At 42.3% G+C, this 25,483-nt stretch overlaps 2 protein-coding genes across 3 annotated transcripts in view; one reads left to right on the top strand and one right to left on the bottom strand.

Moving 5' to 3' along the window:
- The window catches only part of LOC139365102 (serine/threonine-protein kinase LMTK2-like), a 38,983-nt gene extending 20,582 nt beyond the window's left edge, over positions 1-18,401 (bottom strand). The window contains exons 1-2 of the mRNA XM_071102481.1: positions 16,421-18,401; positions 339-472 (exon numbers count right to left, since the gene is read on the bottom strand). Coding sequence (XP_070958582.1) covers positions 339-472; positions 16,421-16,523 — 237 coding nt within the window. The 5' untranslated portion in view covers positions 16,524-18,401. The remainder of the gene's footprint in view (positions 1-338; positions 473-16,420) is intronic.
- A 450-nt stretch (positions 18,402-18,851) lies between these two features.
- On the top strand, positions 18,852-22,939 carry LOC139365103 (parvalbumin beta-like). 2 transcript variants are annotated; one of them, XM_071102483.1, is made up of 5 exons: positions 18,852-19,003; positions 19,603-19,675; positions 20,523-20,655; positions 22,215-22,324; positions 22,653-22,939. In XM_071102483.1, exons 2-5 carry the CDS (start codon positions 19,615-19,617, stop codon positions 22,673-22,675), a joined length of 327 nt encoding a protein of 108 aa, XP_070958584.1. In that variant the 5' UTR covers positions 18,852-19,003; positions 19,603-19,614; the 3' UTR covers positions 22,676-22,939. The 2 variants fall into 2 exon arrangements, with proteins under 2 accessions (XP_070958584.1, XP_070958583.1); XM_071102482.1 differs by having other exon boundaries at positions 18,854-19,003; positions 19,589-19,675.
- The last annotated feature ends 2,544 nt before the right edge of the window (positions 22,940-25,483 follow it).

Raw genomic sequence — 25,483 nt, 5'->3', positions numbered from 1 at the left:
CATAGGTAAGGCATGAATTATATTTTTATTTCTGCGTTTTGTGTCGCGCCTGCAGGGTTGAAATATGCTTCTCGCTCTTTGTTTACTGGGGTGCTATCCTCAGATAATAGCATCGTTTGCTTTCGCCGAAATGCCTTTTTGAAATCTGACATGTTGGCTGGATTCACAACAAGTGTAGCTTTAATTTGGTATCTTACATGTGTGATTTAAAGAAAGTTTATTTGAATTTGGCGCTCTGCATTTTCTCTGGCTTTTGGCCAGGTTGGACGCTAGCGTCCACATATCCAAAAAGAGGTTAAGCCTACTACTACGTGTTGTCAGGTGCCTGAGAATCTCACCTTGAAATTGACTTCCCGTTCCTTGCAGCAGGTCACACAGTTCACCAGCAGGGCCACCAGGACAAGCAGGGCACTCAGTGACACAACCACAGAGAGGTGTAGAGAGACAGACAGCTGGCCACCTGCAGTCTCCCCTGAAAAAAGACAGGTCAAAGAATATTAGTTCTGCCATACAGCGTTGTGCTGAGCAGCTCAAAAGTTCAAGCTGTATCAAGAATAAAAGTATTGTACATGCAACTGGGACAGTGAATGGTGTTATGTAGCGCTGCAAGCACAGATATGCCTCTATTTGATAGGCTAGTGTTCCTCGCCAGTAATGGACATTAACAAAAAAGGCTAAATGTACATTCAATTGTGATGACTGGTATTCATATAGGCCTAGGTGTTTCCTTATGATGATCACATCCTGTTTCCGGTGTCACGTTCACCAACAACTCAGAGGCCAGAACAAGCTGAGGCTTGAGAGGTCCATTTCTCTGACCATTTCATTGCCATCTCGAACCCTCCCCCAGTCACCCTCCTTCCCATTAGTACATCAACTGGCTGACAGGGTCCACACAGAGCAGTAAAACGTGTTGGTTGCTGGGGATGCTGGGCCAGCAGTTCAGATGTCAAGTGTGTTGACAAGATCCTCTCCCAACCCCCTCACCACTCTGTCACCACAGCCCTATCAACAGAGGCTGGACTGACTGACCCTATCACCACCACCATCCTCCTCCCAAAAATACATGTTTACACAACAAACCACTCACAACTACGGACACTCCAACTCCTTCATCCCTGATACACTTAATCTAGGTCTGATACAGACCTGCACTATCATATAAGATGGAGAAGTGTTTACAATCTCAGTAACCAGTACCACACCAGCATGATAGTTAAAGGTTAAATAAATACAATTAAAATAAAGGTTTTAAATGTAACCTTTATTTAACTAGGCAAGTCAATTAAGAACTAATTCTTTGAATCTAAATTCTGAGCAGATATTTAACAGGGTTTTGGAAAACGTGGTCGCATAAAAAAAAACCTGGACGTTTTACCGTAATTGTTATCAAACTTTGCATCTGCACAGCTTTTGCAGTGTTTTTCTAAATGTTCTGTGTAAATTGTTCAAAGTAGTTATTGTGCAAAGTGCTGTATGGTTTATTAAACTTTGAACTCAATGGTTTTTGTTTAAAGTGAAAAATCTGAGTCAACGCATAATTCAGTTACCATATAATTGCCCAGTAGGCCTACAGGTATGTGTTAAGGGCACCTTGTATCAATGCAAGTAGACTAAACCACAGGCAAAACAGAAACATGCAAACACTGGGTGTGAGTTCTACGTAAATCAGTGTTTGCCTACTGTGTCCTTCCACTCTGAAGCGACTGTGTAAGCGTATTTGTCAAACAGTCAGGGCGTGAAGCATTTTTTAAATGAACAGAAATTAAAATGAAATTAAAACATGTGGAGATTTGGTCCCATGTTTAATGACCTGAAATAAGAGCCCAGAAATGTTTCAAGGGCACAAAAAGCTTATTTCTCAAAAAATGTGTTCCACTTACTAACATCCGTTAGTAAGCATTTCTTCTTTGTGAAGATAATCCATCCAACAGGTTTGGCATATCAAGAAACTGATTAAACAGCATGATCATTACACAGGTTCACCCGTGCTGGAGGCGGTAAAAGGCCACTAAAATTTGCAGTCGTCACAACACAATGCCACAGATGACTCAAATTGAGGGAGCTTGCAATTGGCATGGTGACTGCAGGAATGCCCTACTTCCCGAGAATTGAATATGAATTTCTACCATAAGCCGCTTTCAATGTTGTTTTAGGGAATTTGGCAGTACATCCAACCTTTCTCACAACAACAGGCCACATATAACCCCACACCAGCACAGGACCTCCACACCCGGCTTCTTTAACTGCAGGATCGTCTGAAACCAGCCACCCGGACAGCTGATGAAACTATGAGTTTGCACAACCGAAGAACTTCTGCACAAATGGTCAGAAACCGTCTCAAGGAAGCTCATCTGCGTGCTCGTTGTCCTCACCATGGTGTTCACTTCATTGCAGTTCAGCGTCATAAACAACTTCAGTGGGAAAATGCTCACCTTCAATGGCCGCTGGCACGCTGGAGAAGGGTGCTCTTCACGGATGAAACCCGGTTTCAGCTATACTGGGCAGACAGCTTGTATGGTGTCATGTGGGCAAGTGGTTTGATGATATCAACGTTGTGAACAGAGTGACCATGGTGGGGTTATGTTATGGGCAGGTATAAGCTACGGACAATGAACCCAATTGCATTTTATCGACGGCAATCTGAATGCACAGAGATCCCGTGACAAGATCCTGAGGCCCATTGTCGTCCTATTCATCCGCCACCATTATCTTATGTTTCAGCATGATAATGCACAACAATACACAATTCCTGGAGCTGAAAATGTCCCAGCTCTTCCATGGCCTGCATAAATCAGACATGTCACCCATTGAGCATGTTCGGGATGCTCTGGTTCGACGTGTATGACAGCGTGTTCCAGTTCCTGACAATATCCAGCAAATTCGCACAGCCATTGAAGAGGAGTGGGCCAACATTTCAAAGGCCACAATCAACAACCTGATCAACTAACTATGCAAAGGAGATAAGTCGCGCTGCATGAGGCAAATGGTGGTCACAACAGATACTGACTGGTTCTCTGATACACACCACACCCACTAAGATTTTTGTGACCAACAGTTGCCTATCTGTATTCCCAGTATGTGAAATCCATAGATTAGGGCCTAATGAATTGATTTCATTTGACCGATTTCATTGACTGAACTTTACCTCAGTAAAATCTTTGAAATTGTTGAATGTTGCCTTTATATTTTTGTTCAGTATACATTGCTAATACAAATGACAGAACTTCCCTTCTAGTACATGTGTAATCTTGTTTACTACACTTTCATTTACAACTGAAAGCACATGAAAATGCATCTGTTACAAAGCCATTGACAATAGATTGGTTTAAGCTTCAGATTCATATTGTTGTGTTTTGCTGGCACGCCAGTTGGAGAACCACTGTAGTGGTGAATGACAGAGGCGGAGACAGTGGTCAGGCACCAATCCGATCTACAGATGCCTTCTTGAGTGGCTTCCTTTCCTTCTGCATGTGACAAGGACATTGAGTGAGCCACAGACTATTGATGCCACCTAGTCATAAACCTACTGGGCAGTGTCTATTGATAATTTCCTCTCAGATCTAGCATGGCATGAGCCTGGCACAGGAAGCTAGTAGCTCTAGCAGTGCACGACTGCACGCAAGCCTATCAACGAACACAGCCTCTTCCTATCTAACCTCACTTTTATAGGTCACAGAAACAAGAGGTGACACTCTGGTCCGAACCCCAGTGGTCCCACCAGAGTTGAGAGTCGTAGCTACATACAAAATAGCTAACAGAAGAACACCACTCTGTCGGTCAGTGACAGTGATTTTCCACACTGCACTAAACAATTGAATATGTCTTAGTGTCTTATATAATCCACAGAGAGAGACACACATTTGTGGTACAGTGCTAAAAGACAGCCACGAGGAAGCAGTGAAACATTTATGAATGGTGAATAAAATATTCAGAGGCCTGCCATCCAAACAATGGCCCTGGTGATGTTGCTCTACATCTACATACATCCTGAGTATAGGTCAACAACACAAGTGTTTCCCCCACCTGACAAATACAGTTTGTAGGCTAGTCAGTGCAGTGAAGTGAGAGGAAACAGTGTAGCCTAGCTGCCAGGGCTGGAGGAGAAGGGTGCTGCAGAAGAGAGGTTTGTACTGGGGAATCTGTAAAAGGAGATGCTGACCTTTTCTTAGCCTTGCCCCAGATCTGTTTGTGTTATCATGTCAACTCCAGTGGCATGATAGCACAAACAGATCTGGGACCAGGCTACGCATTGCGTGCGCAAAATCAGAGTGACTAGAATTGATGAATGAATAGTGATGAGGTTCAGCTTTGTTTGGTTGATCTAGCTTTTAGACTGTTTCTTGCTATTTAATTTGAGTCATAGGCCTTTGTCTTTGGAAACACCAGAACTTGGCTGCCTCACTCAAGAATGTCATAAAGTTTATCTGACAGTAACCATAGTCCGTTTTCTAGTCTGATGGAAGCCACTCCTCACTAAAAGGCACATGAGAGCCCGCTTGGAGTTTGCCACAAGGCATCTAAAGGACTCTCAGTCCATAAAAACAAGATTATCTGGTCTGATGAAACCAAGATTGAGCTCTTTGGCTTGTATGACAAGCGTCACATCTGGAGAACACCCAGAAACATCCCTACGGTGAAGCATGGTGGTGGCAGCATCATGCTGTAGGGATGTTTTCAGCGGCAGGGACTGAAAAGACGAACAAAGCAAAGTACAGAGATCCTTGATGAAAACCTAATCCAGAGCGTTCAGGACCTCAGAATAGGGCGAAGGTTCACCTAACAGGACAAGGAACCTTAGTACTTTGCCAAGACAACGCAGGAGTGGTTTCAAGACAAATCTCTGAATGTCCTTGATTGGCCCAGCCAGAGCCCGGACTTGAACCCGATCTAACAGCTCTGGAGAGACCTGAAAATAGCTGAGCAGTGACCATTCCCATCCAACCTGACAGAGCTTGAGAGGATCTGCAGATAGTATCTGCAGAGAGTAAATGGGAGAAACTCCACAGATACAGGTATGCCAAGCTTGTAGCATCACACACACACACACAACTCGAGGCTGTAATCACTGCCAAAGGTGCTTCAACAAAGTAAAGGATCTGAATACTTAGGTGTGTGTGTGATATATATGCCAACATTCCTAAAAATCAGTTTGCTTTGTCATTATGGGGTAGTGTGTGTAGATTGGAGGGAGGGGGGGGGGGGGGGGGGGGGGCAGGCCAGTTTAAACCATTTTAGAATAAGGCTGTAACATTTAAAAAATGTGGGGAGAGTCAAGGGGTCTGAATTCTTTCCGAATGCACTGTACCTTTCCCCTTTAAAACTTTAAAACAACGTTGGCTAATGATAAACCAGAACAAAAACAGTTGTTGTTTAATATGTCAAGGAATGTTTCAAACTATTTTCTCCTTCCTGGTTTACAGTCTAACCAATCAGTCAGGAGCCTACACCTTGACTTAAGGTACAAAGTGTGATTACGTTATTGGAAGCTCAAGAACGGCTTGTTTACTATTAGCCCATAAAATGTCTTCCCCCATGTCTAATCCACTATTGCAAATTCCTTATGGCGAGCATGTTTGGTGTGGTGTGTCACCCACAAACTCCAGCCAGTGTGCAAGTCAGTGCAACCACCCACCAACCACGTACGCTTTAGGGGGTTCCAGGCCGTGTATGTCTCCCTGGCCTGCTGTACGCGTGTGATGACAGAGGAGCAGAGTGAGCCAGGCAGCGCTACACTGGCGGCAGCGTAGGGATCAGCTCTCCCTCCGTTAGCCTTAGAGTCATGGGTTTATATTATGACTTGGCACCACCACCAAATTATCCAACTGCTTCTCAGTAGGGCCCATAGTCCCGTACGCAGGGAGCTGACAGATCTTATTTCGGTTCCCTGCATATTTTAGTGATCTTTGTTCACACAGAGGGGCTGACCCATTTTCACAGGGGGTATAACTCTCCAATGCACTCAGTCCCTACAGCTGATGACACATGATTTGGGTTCCTGCACTAAAGAGGATGGTTTTGTCTGCTTTAGGCCTAGATCGCAAACTGTCTATGGTGAAGTAGCCCAACCCAACTATTATCATGTGACGTACTGCACTACAAGGCAATGCATCAAACCACTTACTTAGGTTAGTGTGACCACCAGACCATGCATGATGTTAACCTAGGTCATTTCCCATTTAGACCAGACTTGCTTCACAACAAATGACATCTCCCTTGATGACAGGTCCCCTGCTCTCCCGATGTCATCATGGAACAAGTATGATAATTTGTTTGGAAGGAGTGCACCACATCCTAATAACCTCCATTATAACATCAAGACTAAATAGGACCATGCATTATGCACATTCATGTTTTAGGCTCAATCTCAATCTAATTTGCCTGTACGCATATTATAAGGACTGCATAGACAATATGGAAAGCTATGCCTAAATAATTACAAAAGACTAGTGAAACGAAGACTGACACCTGTTGCCATATGTCCTATTAGATTTGGGTGGTATACTGTATTTTACTATATACCAGTATTGCTACACGGACCGGTTTGGGTTTTCACTTTATCTTCTATAAAAGTGTTTCAATGTTTGGTTTGTTAAATGTGATACACTACTCTCCCTTGTGTAACGTCTACTTGAGTCGTCTCTCTCCGCTCCCCATCTCTCTATATGCCGCTTTCTACAGAGACCTAGACCCGCCCCGTCACTCAAGGAGCGCAGTTGTTGCTTGATCACGAGACACTTGCATTCAGTCTGCAAGGTCAATGCAGCACATGCAACTAGATGTTCATGACAACGATGCGGTTTCCACTTTGCTTCTTAATATAAATCCACAAGTGTTACCCAATTATACTACTAGTTTGATTTTCTTGGCTGCAAACAGCTAGTTTGTCTTTTCTTAGCAAATTGCGGCTAAATCTTGTTAGCCGCTAATGCTAATCATTAGCTAGCTAATAAATGTACAGAGCAAACATAGCTAATACCGACTGATACCAGTGATGGTGTAGGCCAACTAAATCAAATTAGAATTGGCGAAGCATGAATATGTTAGCTACATGTAGCCAAAGGTTATAGGGTCCTTTAGGAAACACTAACCAACACTTTGGTTCCTGCCCTGTCATAATAACTCTTCCCTGGCTTTTTCATTAGTTGTCATGTCAAACTATGCTTTATTCAAAGTGCCCACTATTATATTCTAACTACAGAATTAGAATAATCATTCTATTTCCAAGAGTTCAGCCAAATGTTTTGATCTAAATCCTAAGTCAAATCACAACTGCAATATTTGGTTACAAATGTGGCCTAGATTTGTTGCCCATATCGTGCAGCCAAGCCCTACATAACAATGTGGAAATGATCGCAAATGAGTGCAGGAAATGCAGAAATGTATGAAAAATATTTTGGGTTGAAGTTTTATTGAACAGTATATAACAATCAATCAGAATGGAGAAAGCCTCATGGAATGTATGTGTTGTCACCCTAGGGTCTCACAACTCAAAGCAAATGTAGAGCTTTTATTTTTCAAAAAGAATAAAATAATGTCAAATGCATTAATAAAATCGATATCGCCCAACCCTATTGGCCATCAATGAGAGACCAGTGTGTTCCACATAGAGATTGGTGGGGTGATCCTCTCCCAACTAGATACACAGAAGCATGATTCCGTGTAGGTGGGGCTTCTCTATGTACAATTTTACTGGTGCAAAAACAGGACTAGCCAACTCCCATTAAAGAAAGAAAACATTTGCCATCTCTGTGTGGTACTCTGCTCTGGCACAGTTAAAATCGTCAATGGCATCACGCCAAATAAACATGCATGTAGGCTATGGCATGACAACGATTGCAATCACATGGTTGGCTACAGCACATAATGTTTTCAGCTTGGCTGGCAGGTTATTGTGTCAATGTCAATCTATAACAAATTAATACACCACTTTAAACATGTAGCTTTGTAAAGCTGTTCAGTGTTGTGCAGGGACCATAACAGTAGCTCTTAAATGTAGCCTACTCTGGTAACCCCATGTAATTGGTTGTAAACTGAAGTGAAATTTAAGCATCTCTCGATTTTAAATACATGTGACAGAGTAGCAATTGAGCAAAGCCTGACTAAAACCCCAGGTGTATCTCCAGAAACATAGTAGAGGATATTGTAAAGGCAGCTGTAGGATCCCCCTAGTGCCCCAGGTCATCTATGGGCAGTAAATCAGTGCTCAGTCGGGTGGAAGGCCATGGCCAGCACGGCCACAGTACTAGGCCTACAGGGAGACCCTTTCTGATTGTGACAGAGCAGAGAGGGGCAAAAGGCAGACCGTGGGAAGCCCCCCCCCCAAAAAAAAAACTGTGTCTCATACATACACTACCATTCAAAAGTTTGGGGTCACTTAGAAATGTCCTTGTTTTTGAAAGAAAAGCACATTTTTGTCCATTAAAATAACCTCAAGTTGATCGGAAATAAAGTGTAGACATTGTTAATGTTGTAAATGACTATTGAAGCTGGAAACAGCGGATTTTTAATGGAATATCTACAGAAGCGTACAAAGGCCCATTATCAGCAACCATCACTCCTGTGTTCCAATGGCATGTTGTGTTAGCTAATCCAAGTTTATCATTTAAAAAAAGGCTAATTGATCATTAGAAAACCATTTTGCAATTATGTTAGCACAGCTGAAAACTGTTGTCCTGATTAAAGAAGCAATAAACTGGCCTTCTTTAGACTAGTTGAGTATCTGGAGCATCAGCATTTGTGGGTTCGATTACATGCTCAAAATGGCCAAAAACAAAGAACTTTCTTCTGAATCTCATCAGTCTATTCTTGTTCTGAGAAATTAAGGCTATTCCATGCAAAAAATTGCCAAGAAACTGAAACGTTAGTTTCTCTCTCTGCTGTCAAGAGGGGGGGGCAGTTGAAATGTTTTGCTCGCGAGTGTTGTCTTAGGTCTCTATGTAGTGTTGTGTCTCTTGTTGTGATGCGTGTATTGTCCTTCATTTTTATATTAATCCCAGCCCCCGTAGGAGGCCTTTTGTTGAATTTGTTCTTGACTGCCTAGTTAAAGGTTAAATAAATTTAAAAAAAGGGGGGGGGGATCAGATTCTTTGTGGCCCCCTCACTCATCCCTATGATAAAGGAACTGTTCAGATGCTGAATGTGGCATGGTGTGCTGGGTACTCCGGACTGTTGAAAAGCCATGAACGGTATAGGCTTGGGCGATATACCCTTTAACTTCTTTGGGACAGGGGGCAGTATTTTCACGTCCAGATGAAATGCATGTCCAAAGTAAACGGCCTGCTACTCAGACCCAGAAGCTAAGATAATATGCATATTATCAGTAGATTTGGATAGAAGACACTATGAAGTTTCTAAAACTGTTTGAATCATGTCTGAGTATAACATAACTTATTTGGCAGGCAAAACCCTGAGGACAAACGGTTCAGATTGTTTTTTTTTAGGTCACTCGTTTCAATGGGTTTTCATTGGGAATTCTAATCGACTTTCCTGCTGTTCCTATCGCTTCGACTGGATGTCAGTCTTTAGAAATTGGTTGAGGTTATTCCTTTGAGAAATGAAGACCTAACACTGTTCAGAACGAGGCTCCAGTCTAGTGTACTCTTTGTTAGAGGCGCATGACCTGAAATGCACGCTCCACTTTGTTTTCCTCCGGTATTGAACACAGATCATCCAGTCTTCAATTTTATCAATTATTTACGTTAAAAAATACTTCAACTTGTATTAGGAAAGTAGTTTGACATGTTTGGACAAAGCTTACAGGTAACTTATGAGACATTTTGTAGTCATGTTGCGTGACTTGGAACCGGTGTTTTTCTGCATCAAACGCGCCAAATAAATGAACATTTTGGATATATATAGACGGAATTAATTGAACAAAAGGACCATTTGTGATGTTTATGGGACATATTGGAGTGCCAACAGAAGAAACTCATCATAGGTAAGGCATGAAATATATCTTCATTTCTGCGTTTTGTGTCGCGCCTGCAGGGTTGAAATATGCTTTTCTCTCTTTGTTTACTGGGGTGCTATCCTCAGATAATAGCATTGTTTGCTTTCGCCGAAAAGCCTTTTTGAAATCTGACACGTTGGCTAGATTCACAACAAGTGTAGCTTTAAGTTTGTATCTTGCAAGTGTGATTTCATGAAAGATGTGTCAAGATGTGTCAAATAAATTACATCCAGCTCAGGGAAGAGATCTTCACGGATCCACCTGTACCTGCTTCACTCCCTAACAGTACGGCCCCTCCCCCCCGCCTGCTGGAGCAGCACCTCCCCCCGCCCCCCCCCCTCGCACTTTATCAACTCCAGATAATAAAGTAGCTTTCATTTTTTTAAAGGCTTTTCTGCTGCGCCCCTCACTCAGAACTGATCGAACCGGGTATGGATCTGACCAGGTATATAAGGAACAGATCTAGTTGTCCTTGGGTTTATTCGGAACGTGTCTCTATATTTAAAATATATTTATGCATATCAGGTCTGGGTGGGAAAGCCCCAGGTCCATTTCGGAATGGGTCCATCTTTTTGGCGCTGTGAAGACCTCTAGCTCAGGGCTCCAGCTATGCATTTGGTTTGCTAATTGGCTAGCTAAGTGTCTAGATCAAGCTTCTTGGTTACAGAAGACACATTCAACACCCTCCTGGAACAAGATCTCTGTTGCTTAAATGGTTTTGTGCAAACCATAGGAGTTCATTTTAGCAGTTTCCTTGTCTCCATCAGTAAAACCAACGCTGCGCCCAATATTGCGCCACATCTTACTGTATGTTGTGTGGTGAACTGTAATAAAACTAAAACAACGCCAAGGTAAATGATTCACCTGTGCTGATAATGGAATGTTTGAGGTTACATATTAGCCTACAAGGGCATCACTAGAATGCAATGCACACACCGTTTACCTTTTTCCCCATTTGGCTACTCATAGCCTAGTCATTGTCAGTGAGTCCAGTGCTCTAGGAAAGCACAATGCAAGGTTTAAAAGGGAGGCCATTCTTCTGCTCTCCTCTGTGTTGTTGTTTATCACGTCCATACGACTCTCACTCAGTTGTGTCATAAATGCGCAAGCAGTGCTAATGCATATTGTGCTGCTACATAGCAAGCACTGTACTGTTGAATTCTTACATCACCAAGTGAATTGTGTGAATTCTTTACAATGGAAATTACCAATATGTCATCACAACACAAGTGATCAATCAGTACTACATTGTGAGGCCTAATGGTTGTTGAAATGACAATATTTATTAGAGCTGCACGCTTTGGACAAAATCTCTAATTGTGATTTTTTGAGGGGCCAGATTTTGCATTTATGAATCACAACTTTCAAACGCTTCGGTGAAAACTTGGTAATGTCACCAGGCATTGTTAAAACAAGTGTCAAGGTAGAGGACATCACTTGTAAAAATTAGGTCATACGAAACAATGAATACATACTGTGCTAACTAAATACAAAACCAAATGAAACATATCTCCAACACAGGGCTGGGCGATGAATCAATAAGAGGCAATTACTTCCCTCAATAACGATATAAAAACGTTTATTCATTTTCGATAATGTCGATATAGAATAATTAGGTCCAGCAGTCCATTTCACCTCTGTGATGCAGCAGGAATGTGCGGAGAAGTGACAATATGCACGTGGAGAGATATACGCCCACTAAAAACCACTTAGCACCTCGAGTGATGAAGTAGCCACTATTAAGCACGAAAAATGAGTGATGTAGTCGAAAACAGTGGCAGTGACAGCCATGGAGAAGGAGAAGCTTCCAAACGAAGAAATTATTGATAAAAAGGGTTAAACTGTTTCAGTAATTTGGAAGTGGTTTGGCTTTTTGAAGTCAGACAAAGAGCAGAGCAATGTTCGGTGCAAATTGTGCCGTAGACAGGTGGCTACGAAGTCTAGTAATACAACAAACCTTTTTCAACATCTGAAGCAAAATCACTCTTTGGAACATGCAGGAAGTTTGAGTTTGCAGGACGGTATTGATAAATGCCCCTCAAGACCCAGCCAATCTAGGGATGTTTGCCCGAAGCAGTCAACACCAGACAGTGTTTATGCCCTACAAGCAAACATTGAAAAGACAAAGACATCACAAATGCTATTATGCATTGCTAAGGACATTAGCACAGTCGAAAAGGAACGTTTCAAGAGGCTTATCAATTTAATTGACCTCAGGTACGTGCTCCCTGGCCGCAAACATGGAACAATTTTCCTTCAAGTATAATTTTATATGTAACTAACATAATAAATCAAATTGAACCTTTATTTAACTAGGCAAGTCAGTTAAGAACAACTTCTAATTTATAATGACAGCCTATCGGGGAACAGTGGGTTAACTGCCTTGTTCAGGGGTAGAACGACAGATTTTTACTTTGTCAGCTTGGGGATTCGATCTAGCAACATTTCGGTTACTGGCCCAACGCTCTAACCATGGTTTAAGGCATTATTGAATTTGAAGCAACTGCTTGGTCGCAAATGAGTCTTCAAAATGTACAATGACCCCAAGCAAACTTCCAAAGTTGTGGCAAAATGGCTTAAGGACAACAAAGTCATGGTATTGGAGTGGCCATCACAAAGCCCTGACCTCAATCCCATAGAAAATAAGGAGGCCTACAAACCTGACTCAGTTACACCAGCTGTCGGGAGGAATGGACCAAAATTCACCCAACTTATTGTGGGAAGCTTGTGGAAGGCTACCTGAAAATGTTGACCCAAATTAAACAATTTAAAGGCAATGCTACCAAATACTAAGTGTATGTGTATGTAAACTAAAGACCCACTGGGAATGTGATGAAAGAAATTAAAGCTGAAATAAATCACTCTCTCTACTATTATTCTGACATTTCACATCCTTAAAATAAAGTGATGATCCGAACTGACCAGGGAATTTTTACGAGGATTAAATGTCAGGAATTGTGAAAAACTGGAGTTTAAATGTATTTGGCTAAGGTGTATGTAAACTTCTGACTTCAACTGTACATTTGAGGTGCTGGTACTCTGCTCCGCTGAGGTCCTGCCCAAGTCAAACACTGGTAATGACACGGACTCTGCTCGTCCATCAGTCAATAGATCCCATAACAATGACCCCAGCGTTTACAGTGCATTCGGAAAGTATTCAGACACCTTGACTTTTTCCACCTTTTGTTACCTTACAGCCTTACTCTAAAATTAATTAAATTATTTTTTTCCTTAAATAAATCTACACACAATAACCCATAATGACAAAGCAAAAACAGGTTTATAGAAATGCTTGCAAATACTTTGTTGAAATACTTTGTTGAAATACTTTGTTGAAGCACCTTGGCAGCGATAACAGTCTGGGTATGACACTACAAGCTTGGCACACCTGTATTGTACACTATTTCGGTGCCGGAGAAGATTTGGAACACGTAAAACGTCAGCAACCAATTGTGTTTCTTGTTCATAACCGCACGTACATACCCCAACCAGAAGCCATGAACTACAGGCTACATCAGCACTGAGCTCAAGGGTAGAGCTGCCGCTTTCAAGAAGCGGGACTCTAACCCGTACGATAAGAAATCCCACTTTCACCTCAGAAGAACCATCAAACAGGCAAAGTGTCAATACATGACTAAGATCGAATCGCACTCCACCTGCGCCCGAAGGCTAATCGGATGTGACAAGGCTTGCAAACCATTACAAACTACAAAAGGGAAGCACAGCCGAGAGCTGCCCAGTGACACGAGCATACCAGACAAGCTAAACTGGTGTGATCACAATCTGCGCAGCCAATGTTAGTAAGACCTTTAAACAGGTTAACATTCACAAGGCCGCAGGGCCAGACGGACGACCAGGATGTGTACTGCGAGCATGCAGTGACCAATTAGCAAGTGTCTTCACTGATATTTTAAACCTGTCCCTGTCCGAGTCTGTAATACCAACATGTTTTAAGCAGACCATCATAGTCTCTGTGCCCAAAAACACTGAGGTAACCTGCTTAAATGACTACTGACCCATTACACGCACTTCATGTCAGTAGCCATGAAGTGCTTTGAAAGGCTGGTCACATCAACACCATTATCCCAGAAACTCTAGACCCACTCCAATTTGCATACCGCCCTAACAGAACCACAGATGAGTGTTGCACTCCACACAGCCCTCTCCCACCTGGACAAAAGGAACACCCATGTGAGAATTCGTTCAACACCATAGTGCCCTCAAAGCTCATCAATAAGCTAAGGACAAAAACACCTACCTCTGCAACTGGATCCTGGACTTCCTGACGGGCCACCCCCAGGTGGTAAGGGTAGGTAACAACGTCCGCCATGCTGATCCTCAACACATGTACCCCTCAAGGGTGCATGCTCAGTCCCCTCCTGTACTCCCTGTTCACTCATGACTGCACGGCCAGGAACGACTCCAACACCATAATTAAGTTTGCCGATGAGCGGTAGGTATGATCACTGACGAGACAGCCTATAGGGAGGAGGTCAGAGACCTGGCCATGTCATGCCAGGACAACAAACTCTCCTTCAAAGTGTACTCAACGCATGTGACTAACAAAATTTAAATTTGGGGAGTTTCTCCCATTCTTTGCTGCAAATCCTCTCAAGCGCTGTCAACTTGGATGGGGAGCATTGCTGCACAGCTATTTTCTGGTCTCTCCAGAGATATCAGGTTCAAGTCTGGGCTCTGGCTGGGCCACTCAAGGACATTTATAGACTTGTCCCAAATCCACTCCTGCGTTGTCTTGGCTGTGTGCTTAGGGTCGTTGTCCTGTTGGAAGGTGAACGTTCGCCCCAGTCTGAGGTCCTGAGCTGGTTTTCATTAAGGATCTCTGTACTTTTCTCTGTTCATCTTTGCCTCGATCCTGACTCCCAGTCCCTGCCACTGAAAAACATCCCCACAGTATGATGTTTCCATCACCATGTTTCACCATAGGGATGGTGCCAGGTTTCCTCCAGACGTGATGCTTGGCATTCAGGTCAAAGAGTTCAATCTTGATTTCATCAGACCAGAGAATCTTGTTTCTCATGGTCTGAAAGTTCTTCAGGTGCCTTTTGGCAAAGTCCAAGTGGGATGTTTTGTGCCTTTTACTGTGGCTTCCGTCTGGCCACTCTACCATAAAGGCCTGATTGATGGTGCTGCAGAGATGGTTGTCCTTCTGGAAGGTTCTCCCATCTCCACAGAGGAATTCTGGAGCTCTTTCAGAGTGACCATCGGGTTCTTGGTCAACTCCCTGAGCAAGGCCCTTCTCCCCCAATTGCTGTTTGGCCAGGCGGCCAGCTCTAGGAAGACTCTTGGTGATTCCAAACTTTTTCCATTTAACAATGAAGGAGACCACTGTTCTTGGGGACCTTCAATGCTGCAGAAATTTTTTGGTAACCTTCCCCAGATCTGTGCCTCAACACAATCCTGTCTCGGAGCTCTATGGACAATTCCTTCAACCTCGTGGCTTGGTTTTTGCTCTGACATGCACTGTCAACTGTGGGACCTTATATAGACAGGTGTGTGTCTTTCCAAATCATGTCCAATCAATTGAATTTACCACAGGTGGACTCCAATCAAGTTGTAGAAACATCTCATGGATGATCAATGGAAAAAGGATGCATCGAAGTTAAATTTTGAGTCTCATAGGAAAAGCTCTGAATACTTATGTAAATAAGGTATTCGTTTTGAATGTTTTATAAATTTGCAACCATTTCTAAAAAACGGTTTTTGCTTTATTTTAGAATACAGCTGTAATGTAACAAAATATGGAATAAGTCAAGGGGTCTGAATACTTTCCGAATGCACTGTATTTCTTTGATAAGGCTAGTTTGGTTCATCAGACATAGCTTTAAATGGTGTTCCAGTTATACTTCAGATGTTATGGTTGTCAACACACATTGCCATTAGGTGAATCACTTCATCAGAACCAGTGTTACAGTTGTCAAACTATCAAAGCAACGAGCGAACTGTTGAAGGCAAATTGTGTTATGAACTGATACTACTACTACTACTAAGCACAACTGCACTGGATAAAACTTACTGTTGTAAATGGACTGGCCAGGTGTATGGTGAGTACTGAGTTTACTACCCTTCAAATCTAGCAAGTCAGTTAAAATAGCTCATCTACATTGCATTGACATACTACCGTTAGCTCAACGCCTCTCAAATCTATAACAAGCAACAAAATACCCCCTTCGTGTCCCTCGGCGGTTGCTGTCTGGCTATGTTGAACGTTAACTAGCCTGTTAGCTTGCCAATGCTAACTATCTAAATAGCTGCCCATCTTCCTGGCGCTAGCTTGTTGAGCGAGTCGCTAGCGCGATATGGCTTACTAGTTAACTAGCTTGTTACACTATTCCTCTTACTAATTATCTAACTAGCATGATGGCATTGGCCTGAAACTAATTGGAAATAACTGGTGGTAACAGTTAATTCAGTGACATGGTAAACAAAATATATTTAGAGTCATCTTACCTGTTGTGTCAGAATACGGAAGCGGAGCACCTTCGGCCAGAAATAACGCCGACAGAAAAATTCCAGTCGCCAGCAACAACACAAATCCATGACGGTTCCCCATCCTTTTTAGCTTAGCTAGCTAACTAGCTAATGAGAATCCAAAATCGTCAAATTATAACTTAATACTAATAAACGAAATAAAATGTCAATTTCATTGATAATAAGTTAAATACATAGCTATATCTACAGGCTAAATGAAAATGCCCGCACCGCAAACATTGTATTATGACTAAACGCGTTGGCTAGCGTCAATAGCAACGACAAGCTAACATGAGCTATCAATGCCTCAAACAATGCCGTTTCATTATCCATGAAAAATAGAAAAGGTCTATTACCTTTCTAGAACAATAATATTTAGATAAATACGCTTTGCCGGCAGTGCTCTACATTTATTCACACGTAATATTTTATCAATAGTCCAAACTGTCAGGCACCACCTCTCCTCAGAGGCGCCATGTTCCTACAACGTCATAGCATGGGGGCGTGCATATTGAGACATATAGAATAGCGAATCACAACCCATTAATCTGTATTAATGTACCGATATGACCAATCACTATCATTCTTCGAATTCCCTGTCCACATCCATTGCTTTGTGTCAAACGTAAAGCGAGATGCGTTTTTAGACCAGTCACTTGACATGTGAGGTATGCAAGCAATGTTCCGGTGCTTTATGAAAGATGAACTACTCTACCTGCCTGATTTAATGGACTTGTAGGCTATACATCCAGTGTTTCCCCTATAATTGTTATTTCTTAGTGGAGTGCAAAGGTCTTGGAAAGTTATGCCTATCATATCAAATGTTATTGGTCACATGCAACGAATACAACAGGTGTAGACTTTAGAGTGAAATTATTACTTACGAGCCTATACCCGACAATGCAGATTTAAAAAGTAAGAACAATATTTGCTAAATAAAAAAAGTAGATAGGAACACAATACAAACAATAACGAGGGTATATACAAGGAGTACCTGTACCGAGTCAATGTGCAGGGGTACGAGGTAGTTTAGGTAATTGAGGTAACACAGTATGTACTGGTAGGTAGCTAGTGATAAAAGTGACTAGGCAATCAGGATATATAACTGTGTAGCAGCAGTGAGTGTCATCATTATGCATGTGTGTGAGTTTATGTAGTATGTGTGTGTTGGAGTGTCAGTGTAGTATGTGTGAGTTTATGTAGTATGTGTGTGTTGGAGTGTCAGTGTAGTATGTGTGAGTTTACGTAGTATGTGTGTGCTGGAGTGTCAGTGTAGTATGTGTGAGTTTATGTAGTATGTGTGTGCTGGAGTGTCAGTGTAGTATGTGTGAGTTTATGTAGTATGTGTGTGCTGGAGTGTCAGTGTAGTATGTGTGAGTTTATGTAGTATGTGTGTGTTGGAGTGTCAGTGTAGTATGTGTGAGATGATGCAGTATGTGTGTGTTGGAGTGTCAGTATAGTATGTGTGAGTTTATGTAGTATGTGTGTGTTGGAGTGTCAGTGTAGTATGTGTGAGCTTGTGGGTGGAGTCAAATGGGTGTGCATAGAACCAGTACAAAAAAAAACTGCAATAAAGAAAGAAATAATAAAGAGGTCAATAGCAACAATTTGAACTGAAACCAGTTGACATGAGATAAGATAAGATAAGCCACAATATAGCTAAGTAGACCTATTGGCCTACATTATGTTTTCATATCAATTTGTTTGGCATCTATGTCGAATATGGCAGGGGGAGCCAGGTAAGGAGTTGGACACATCCTTCATATCCAAGCAAAGGGATAACATTGATTACTTTTGACTGAACCTTAGAAACTCTGCTTCTATAGCCTATAGTAAGAAGGTGTGATGGGAGTTTTAAAATCTGTTATTAATGACACATCCTGTGTTGACAGTATTCAGTGTACTTGTTGGTTTATGGACTGGACACATTAAGTAAGTATTTGAAGACCCTAATTGTACTGCTGTGTTGTCATTCCATGTCATGTTTGTTACTTTACTCTCACTCAGATGTATCATTTATGGTTATTAATAATCCATACAAAATGCATAACATGGAGTAGATGTTGAAGTGGACTGTACTCTGCAGAGGCACCCAGGTTCTTTCCATTCACATCTGTAGAAAATGTGAAATTCTGACTGGGACTTTAATCTCCCCAAAGAGACATATAACCTAGCATCTTTTCTCATCATTGTGGATCATAGTCAACCCTTAATATTTCTACATGGAAAACCCCCATTATGCAATAATGCACCATGGGATAGTTTGGCATTGTTTATTCCTATCAAGCCAATTGACAGGCTGGGTTGTAAGCTCTACCCCCAGCAAGTTAGTTGACAATAGTTGTGAAAAATGTTCTGCTCTGATTAGCTAATGAAGGGGGAGGAGGAGTTCCAATTGCGATGTTATCTCCTAGGGTTTGAGGACAGAGAAACGTCATGTTTGCTTTCTGGATCACAAAGCTGCAGGAGGAGAGTGCTGTTGGGTAATAGGCAAAAATCAAGAGAGGCAGAGATCTGCACATCACTGGCTTACAGAGCGGACACCACCTCACCCAGATAACGGTTAGTACCAGCCAGGCTTAGAGATATATTATGCGTAGATTTTTTTTTGCAGTTCTGTAGGGATTGATGTATCTTTCTGTGTATTAATGAGTGTTTTTGTGCATCTCAGGGTTTTTAAAGGTGATCCAATGTAATTTGGTCTAATGCAACAAAAAATAGGACATGTGCAGACGCAGACCTCTCGCGGTCTCGCTTGGAGACACAAAATAGGACATGTGCAGACACAGACCTCTCACGGTCTCGCTTGGAAACACAACATAGGACATGTGCAGACGCAGACCTCTCACGGTCTCGCTTGGAGACAAAAAATTGTCCTTAAAGTTGCATCGTCAAGACTTTGGACAAATTTGTAATTGTTTTGCAAAATGTATTTAGTGTTTATTCATAGTGCCACAGCTTGAAAAGTCAAGCAATTGTCATTGAATAAATTCCATAGAAACAGTAGCTATATAGTACCTCGAAGCTAAAGGAGGATAGGCTGATGAGGGATTTGTCTGATGCTTTACAAAAAACACACCCTGACTGTTTGTGTCAGGAAAACACACTGTCACTTTAATTTATTGTGGTGTGTTTCCCTCTTGTAAGCACGTGTCCCTCAGGCACAGAGAACCATGGCGTTTACAGGGTTGCTGAGAGAGGAGGACATCAGGGCTGCCGTCAAGGCTTGTCAAGGTGAGTCAAACACGTGAACACACCATTACACACACACACACACACCCAAGAGTCCCACTCCCAAGGGCGGTCCTATATTGGGGGAAGGTTGGAGGGTGGATCCAGGTAACCAGGCAGCCAGGGGGCTGGGGAGCAGCAGAGCAGTTACCACCCAGATACCAGTGTTTATGCTGAGCATTGAAGAGAAGTCTAAATCAAGCCAGTCAAGCAGGCTTCATTTGCAGCCCACCAGCATTTAATTATTTAGCTACACATTACATCTGCTTCAGAGGGCAGACTAAAGCACACCATCCAGAATACACCCACATGGAAATGCTTGTATACTCACGTTCCAGTATATCATCAGCATAACTGTTTGTGTAATATATTATTCAGACTTCATTAACAGACTTGATCCATCATTCTCTTTCTCTGTTCTTTATGAGTCATTTGGTTTTCATAATGACCTGAGTGACTCTCTGTAACTGCATAAACTGTGAATAAAAATGTATTGATTTAAACATTTGATCTGTAGCATAATGTCACACGATCACATTAGAATGGGTTCCCTGAGGTGTTCTGTGAATCTGTGTGTTTAGATTGTATAATAATGTCCTTAACTACCGTATTATTGTAATGGCTCAGTGGCATTAAAATGCTAGAGGGTTTGTGTTTGTGATCGTGAATGTCTGTAGTAGTCAAATGAAAGTAATTAGAGCGCATGAGAGAATGTTACATCTCTCTATTCATCCCCCTCTCCGTTCTCTCTTCTTGTCATGCTGTCGGATCTCTCTTTCCTCACACTCTTTCACTTCCTCTCGACATCTCTCCGCATTTCTCTTGATCACTTTCCCCATCTCTCCATTAGCTCCAGGCACATTCAACTTCAAGTTGTTCTTTGCACAAGTGGGACTGACCGGCAAGTCAGAGGCAGAGGGCCAACGGGTGTTCAGAGTCCTGGACCAAGACCAGAGTGGATACATAGAGGAAGAGGAGCTGAAGTATGATATGAGTTGGGGAGGGTGGCTGTGTGTAGAGGGAGGTAGGGAGGGAGGGTGTGTGTGTGTAGAGGGAGGGAGGGAGGTGCACATGAAGGGGTTGGTCCCAGAAATGTTCCATTCGCACAAAAAGCTTATTTAGCTCAGATTTTGTGCCCAAATTTCTTTACATCCCTGTTAGTGAGCATTTATTCTTTGCCAAGATAATCCATCCACCTGACAGGTGTGGCATATCAAGAAGCTGATTAAACAATAAAATGCCACTCTAAAATGTGCAGTTTTGTCACACAACCCAATGCCACAGATGTCTCAAGTTTTGAGGGAGTGTGCAATTGGCCTGGTGACTGCAGGAATGTCCACCAGAGCTGTTGCCAGAGAATTTAATGTTCCTTTATCTACCATAAGCCACCTCCCACGTCGTTTTAGAACATGTGGCAGTACGTCCAACCGGCCTCACAACAGCAGACTACGTGTAACCACGCCAGCCCAGGACCTCCACATCCAGCTTCTTCACCTGCAGGATTGTCTGAGAACAGACACCTGGACAGCTGATGAAACTATGGGTTTGCACAACTGAAGAATTTCTACAAAACCTGTCAGAAACCATCTCATGGAGGCTTATTTGCCTGCTTGTCGTCCTCACCAGGGTCTTGACCTGACTGCAGTTTGTCGTCAAAACCGACTTCAGTGGACAAATGCTCATCTTCGATGGCTACTGGCACACTGGAGAAGAGGCTCTTCATGGATGAATCCCGGTTTCAACTGTACCAGGCAGATGGTAGACAGCTTGTATGGCGTCATGTTGGTAAGCGGTTTTCTGATGATAACTTTGTGAACAAAGTGTTCTATGGTGGCGGTGGGGTTATGGTATGGGCAGGCATAAGCTATGGACAACGAACACAATTGCATTTTATCGATGGCAATTTGAATGCACAGAGAGACCTTGACGAGATCCTGAGGCCCATTGTCATGCCATTCATCTGCCGCCATCACGTCATATTTCAGAATGATAATGCATGGCCCCATGTCGCAAGGATCTGTTGAAAATTCCTGGAAGCTGAAAATGTCCCAGTTCTTCAATAGCCTACATACTCACCAGATATGTCACCCATTGAGCATGTTTGGGATGCTCTGGATCGACTGATTGTGTTCCAGTTCTCGCCAACATCCAGCAACTTCGCACAGCCATTGAAGAGGAGTGGGACAATATTTCACAAGCTACAATCAACAACCTGATCAACTCTATGTGAAAGAGATGTGTCGTGCTGCATGAGGCAAATGGTGGTCCCAGCAGATACTGACTGGTTTTTGGACCCACGGCCCTACCTTTATTTTTAAGGTATATGTGACCAACAGATGCATATCTGTATTCCCAGTCATGTGAAATACATAGTTTAGGGCCTAATGAATTAATTTCAGTTTACTGATTTCCTAATATGAACTGTAACTCAGTAAGATCTTTGATCTATACATTATATATCAATACAATGAAGCAGCATTGACACATGAGATGTAGGTGTAGTTCTTCACTCCTTCTCCTCTCTTTGTTTGTCGATCCCCAGATTATTCCTGCAGAACTTCTCCTCAGGGGCCAGGGAGCTGACTGATGCTGAGACCAGAACTCTCCTAGCGGCAGGAGACAGAGACGGGGATGGAAAGATAGGGATGGAAGGTACAGGTTACAGTACACTCACATAAGCACTACACACAACTGACAGGAGAGCAACAGAGGGACTGTCCAATGCTGACACAAAATATCATCTTGATAATAGTTTAATCTTCATCAGTTGTATATCATTATATTTGATATTATTCCAGATGATAGGGGATATTGCATCTGAAGGAAGGAAGGAATGCTGCAAAGGCATAGTGGAAGAAACTGTAAATAAAAGCAAGCTTTTTCAACGTCTGTAATATTCACTGTGATTTGGCTGTGAGGTCACACGTCAGGTGATCACTATATCTCTTTGTCATCGCTCTGTTTCTCTGTTCTCTTGCAGAGTTCTGCGCTTTGCTGAAATGAAGCTTTCACTCCTCATCAGGGCTGTCTCTTTTTTTTCTTTCTTTTGGTACTTTTTACAACGTCTGGAACCCAAAACGCCCAGATTCAGCAAGTCTGGAGGGAAATGCCCACCTCAGCGACTCTATTTACATGCCTGCTGGTCCTCTCCCCGGTTGATGGTGCATCTTGGCACATAAATTCGTAGCTGTGGATATTAGGTGTATAAGTCAGTGTCCGTCTATCCATTGGGTAACTGGTATGGTTTAATAAAGGATGTAAAACGTAGATATGATGTCCGTGTGTCTTACTACAGTTCCCAAGGTTATGTTAGCGTTTCAGTGCGTATTTGGGTCTAAGCTATTAGCCTGATTACCCCAGTGCATTTTAATTGTGTGTTCTGCATTGCCCTACAAGAGACAACGCAGCTCTAAATGTGATGATATAAGCAAAGTGCCCACGGCCTGTGCAGGCTGCATTTCCGATGCAGTATAAAGCAAGCGAGAGGCTGCGTGCATGTAGCACGCAACCATGGACAAGACTCGGAGCCCGGACGATGCCAACTACAGTCCATCACAAAGTGACGGTAACCTCTTGAGTAGATGGCGACAAGAAAGATCATTCATCAAGACAATGAGATGAGTAGCCTATTGTAAGCATCAATTAAATACATCTTAATCGACTTATACTGTACTGACAGCGATACGTCAGTCTGCAATGAGGCCAGACAGGTTAAATATGGTTAGATGTAGGCAAAACAAAATATGTCGGAAAAATGATAAAAACATTTGATAAACTCATGCAATGTTGTGTTCCCCGTATGGCGTGTCCATATCAGGACTAACACCGCCTTCTGCTGGAGATAATTTAAATTAATACTTGTCAGACCTAAACATGCCTATTTCGATAGATGTGTTAACAACTGCCTTTGCCCATGAAGAATCATGTGAATAAAATATAACATTGTATTATCTATTGTAAACGAAAAAGCCGACCGCATTCATTTTGATATATGCATACAATTATGCGTAATGTTTGGGTAGGCTATAGCCTATAGGCTACACTTATAGTCTACATAAAGTCATTTGAGTAGGCTGGAGCCTATAGCAGTGTTCCCCAACTGGCATCCCGCGGGCCGAAATCTGTTCCAAAGTATTCCCACACATAATAGAGAGATATACAGTAACAGTCAAAAGTTTGGACACACCTACTCATTCAAGGGTTTTTCTTTATTTTTACTATTTTCTACATTGTATAATAATAGTGAAGACATCAAAACTATGAAATAACACATATGGAATCATGTAGTAACCAAAAAAGTGTTAAACAAATCAAAATATATTAGATTTTAGATTCTTCAAAGTAGCCACCCTTTGTCTTGATCTATGCTTTGCACACTCTTGGCATTCTCCCAACCAGCTTCACCTGGAATTATTTTCCAACAGTCTTGAAGGAGTTCCCACATATGCTGGGCACTTGTTGGCTGCTTTTCCTTCATTCTGCGGTTCAACTTACCCCAAACCATCTCAATTGGGTTGAGGTTGGGTGATTGTGGAGGCCAGGTCATCTGATGCAGCACTCCATCACTCTCTTTATTGGTCAAATAGCCCTTACACAGCCCGGAGGTGTGTTGGGTCATTGCACAAACCAGATGGGATGGCGTATCACTGTAGAATGCTGTGGTAGCCTGCTGGTTAAGTATGCCTTCAATTATAAATAAATCACCATCAGTGTCACCAGCAAAGCACCCCAACACCATCACACCTCCTCCTCCATGTTTCACGGTGGGAACCACACATATGGAGATAATCCATTCACATTCTCTGTGTCTCACAAAGACATGGCGGTTGGAACCAAAAATCTCGAATTTGGACTCATTAGACCAAAAGACAGATTTCCATGTTAGTTGACAACTCAACCAAATCTAAATCAAAACTAGCCGTTTAACTGATGTCTGTGTCCTGTGGGGTGGCTCTGCATGGCACCCCAGTTTCGTAAATAGTTGTATTGATCGAAGGCTTTTCTTTCTCAGGCGGTAAAAGGTGATGGAGGACACTCACGTCGAATTCCATTCATACCCTCTCCATCTGTCTTCGTCTCCCAACTGACTGACGGATACTCTATATCCAACACCACACAGGTGACATGCTATTCCCGTTAGTGCAGTGTCGCATTGAGAAAGCATTATTTAAACTCATTGCCTATAAAGAAGGATCAGGTGGTAAGAGGCTTAATTTAAAAAACGTATTTACTGAATCTGTGGACAGTTAACCTGCATGGAATTGTTAATGGTCCTCTATGCAGGGGAGTCGCAGAAGGGTCAGAATGCGTATTACAGTGACTATATCAAAATATTTCGTGCATAATATGCCTAGCTGTGTTTGTGTCAATTAATAAATCAATTAGATCAATCACGAAAAAGCATGAAGCCATGAAGAGCTGAAGTGTTCTTTTCTACCATGGGTCTACCCTTAGCAACATATCTTAATAGGCTATCATGATATTGACATTCTACCCTGGAAAAAGAAACCAAACATTTTGTAACTTTATGAGCTTAAAATGTTTTTACATTGTATCAATAGGGTTGGCCTGCGACTGAGAATTGATATCCCCAAACAACAGATTTTCTTTATCTGCCCAGATGCGTGAATGGTTGGTCCATGAAGTCACTCCCTAGCCTACTTTGGTTTCAAGGCGGCTATGACCTTGCCAAGTCTTTAGGCACTCACACACGTGGCCCTAACTCAGAGCCCCTGAACAACCTAATTTGTTACGTTAAAAATAGCAATTATTTAGCAAAACCGATGCTGATATAGTAACGGGGACTCAAAC

Source organism: Oncorhynchus clarkii, chromosome 13 (assembly GCF_045791955.1).
Source record: "Oncorhynchus clarkii lewisi isolate Uvic-CL-2024 chromosome 13, UVic_Ocla_1.0, whole genome shotgun sequence".
NCBI classification, from domain to species: domain Eukaryota; kingdom Metazoa; phylum Chordata; class Actinopteri; order Salmoniformes; family Salmonidae; genus Oncorhynchus; species Oncorhynchus clarkii.
Note: the sequence above shows the minus strand (reverse complement) of the source record. Positions and strands in the feature narration are given on the sequence as shown.

Coding starts and splice junctions, on each gene's coding strand:
- LOC139365103 (XM_071102483.1), top strand. CDS start 19,615: ATGGCGTTTACAGGGTTGCTGAGAGAGGAGGACATCAGGGCTGCCGTC. Junction 20,656..22,214: donor ATAGAGGAAGAGGAGCTGAA/GTATGATATGAG, acceptor GTCGATCCCCAG/ATTATTCCTGCAGAACTTCT. Junction 22,325..22,652: donor TGGAAAGATAGGGATGGAAG/GTACAGGTTACA, acceptor GTTCTCTTGCAG/AGTTCTGCGCTTTGCTGAAA.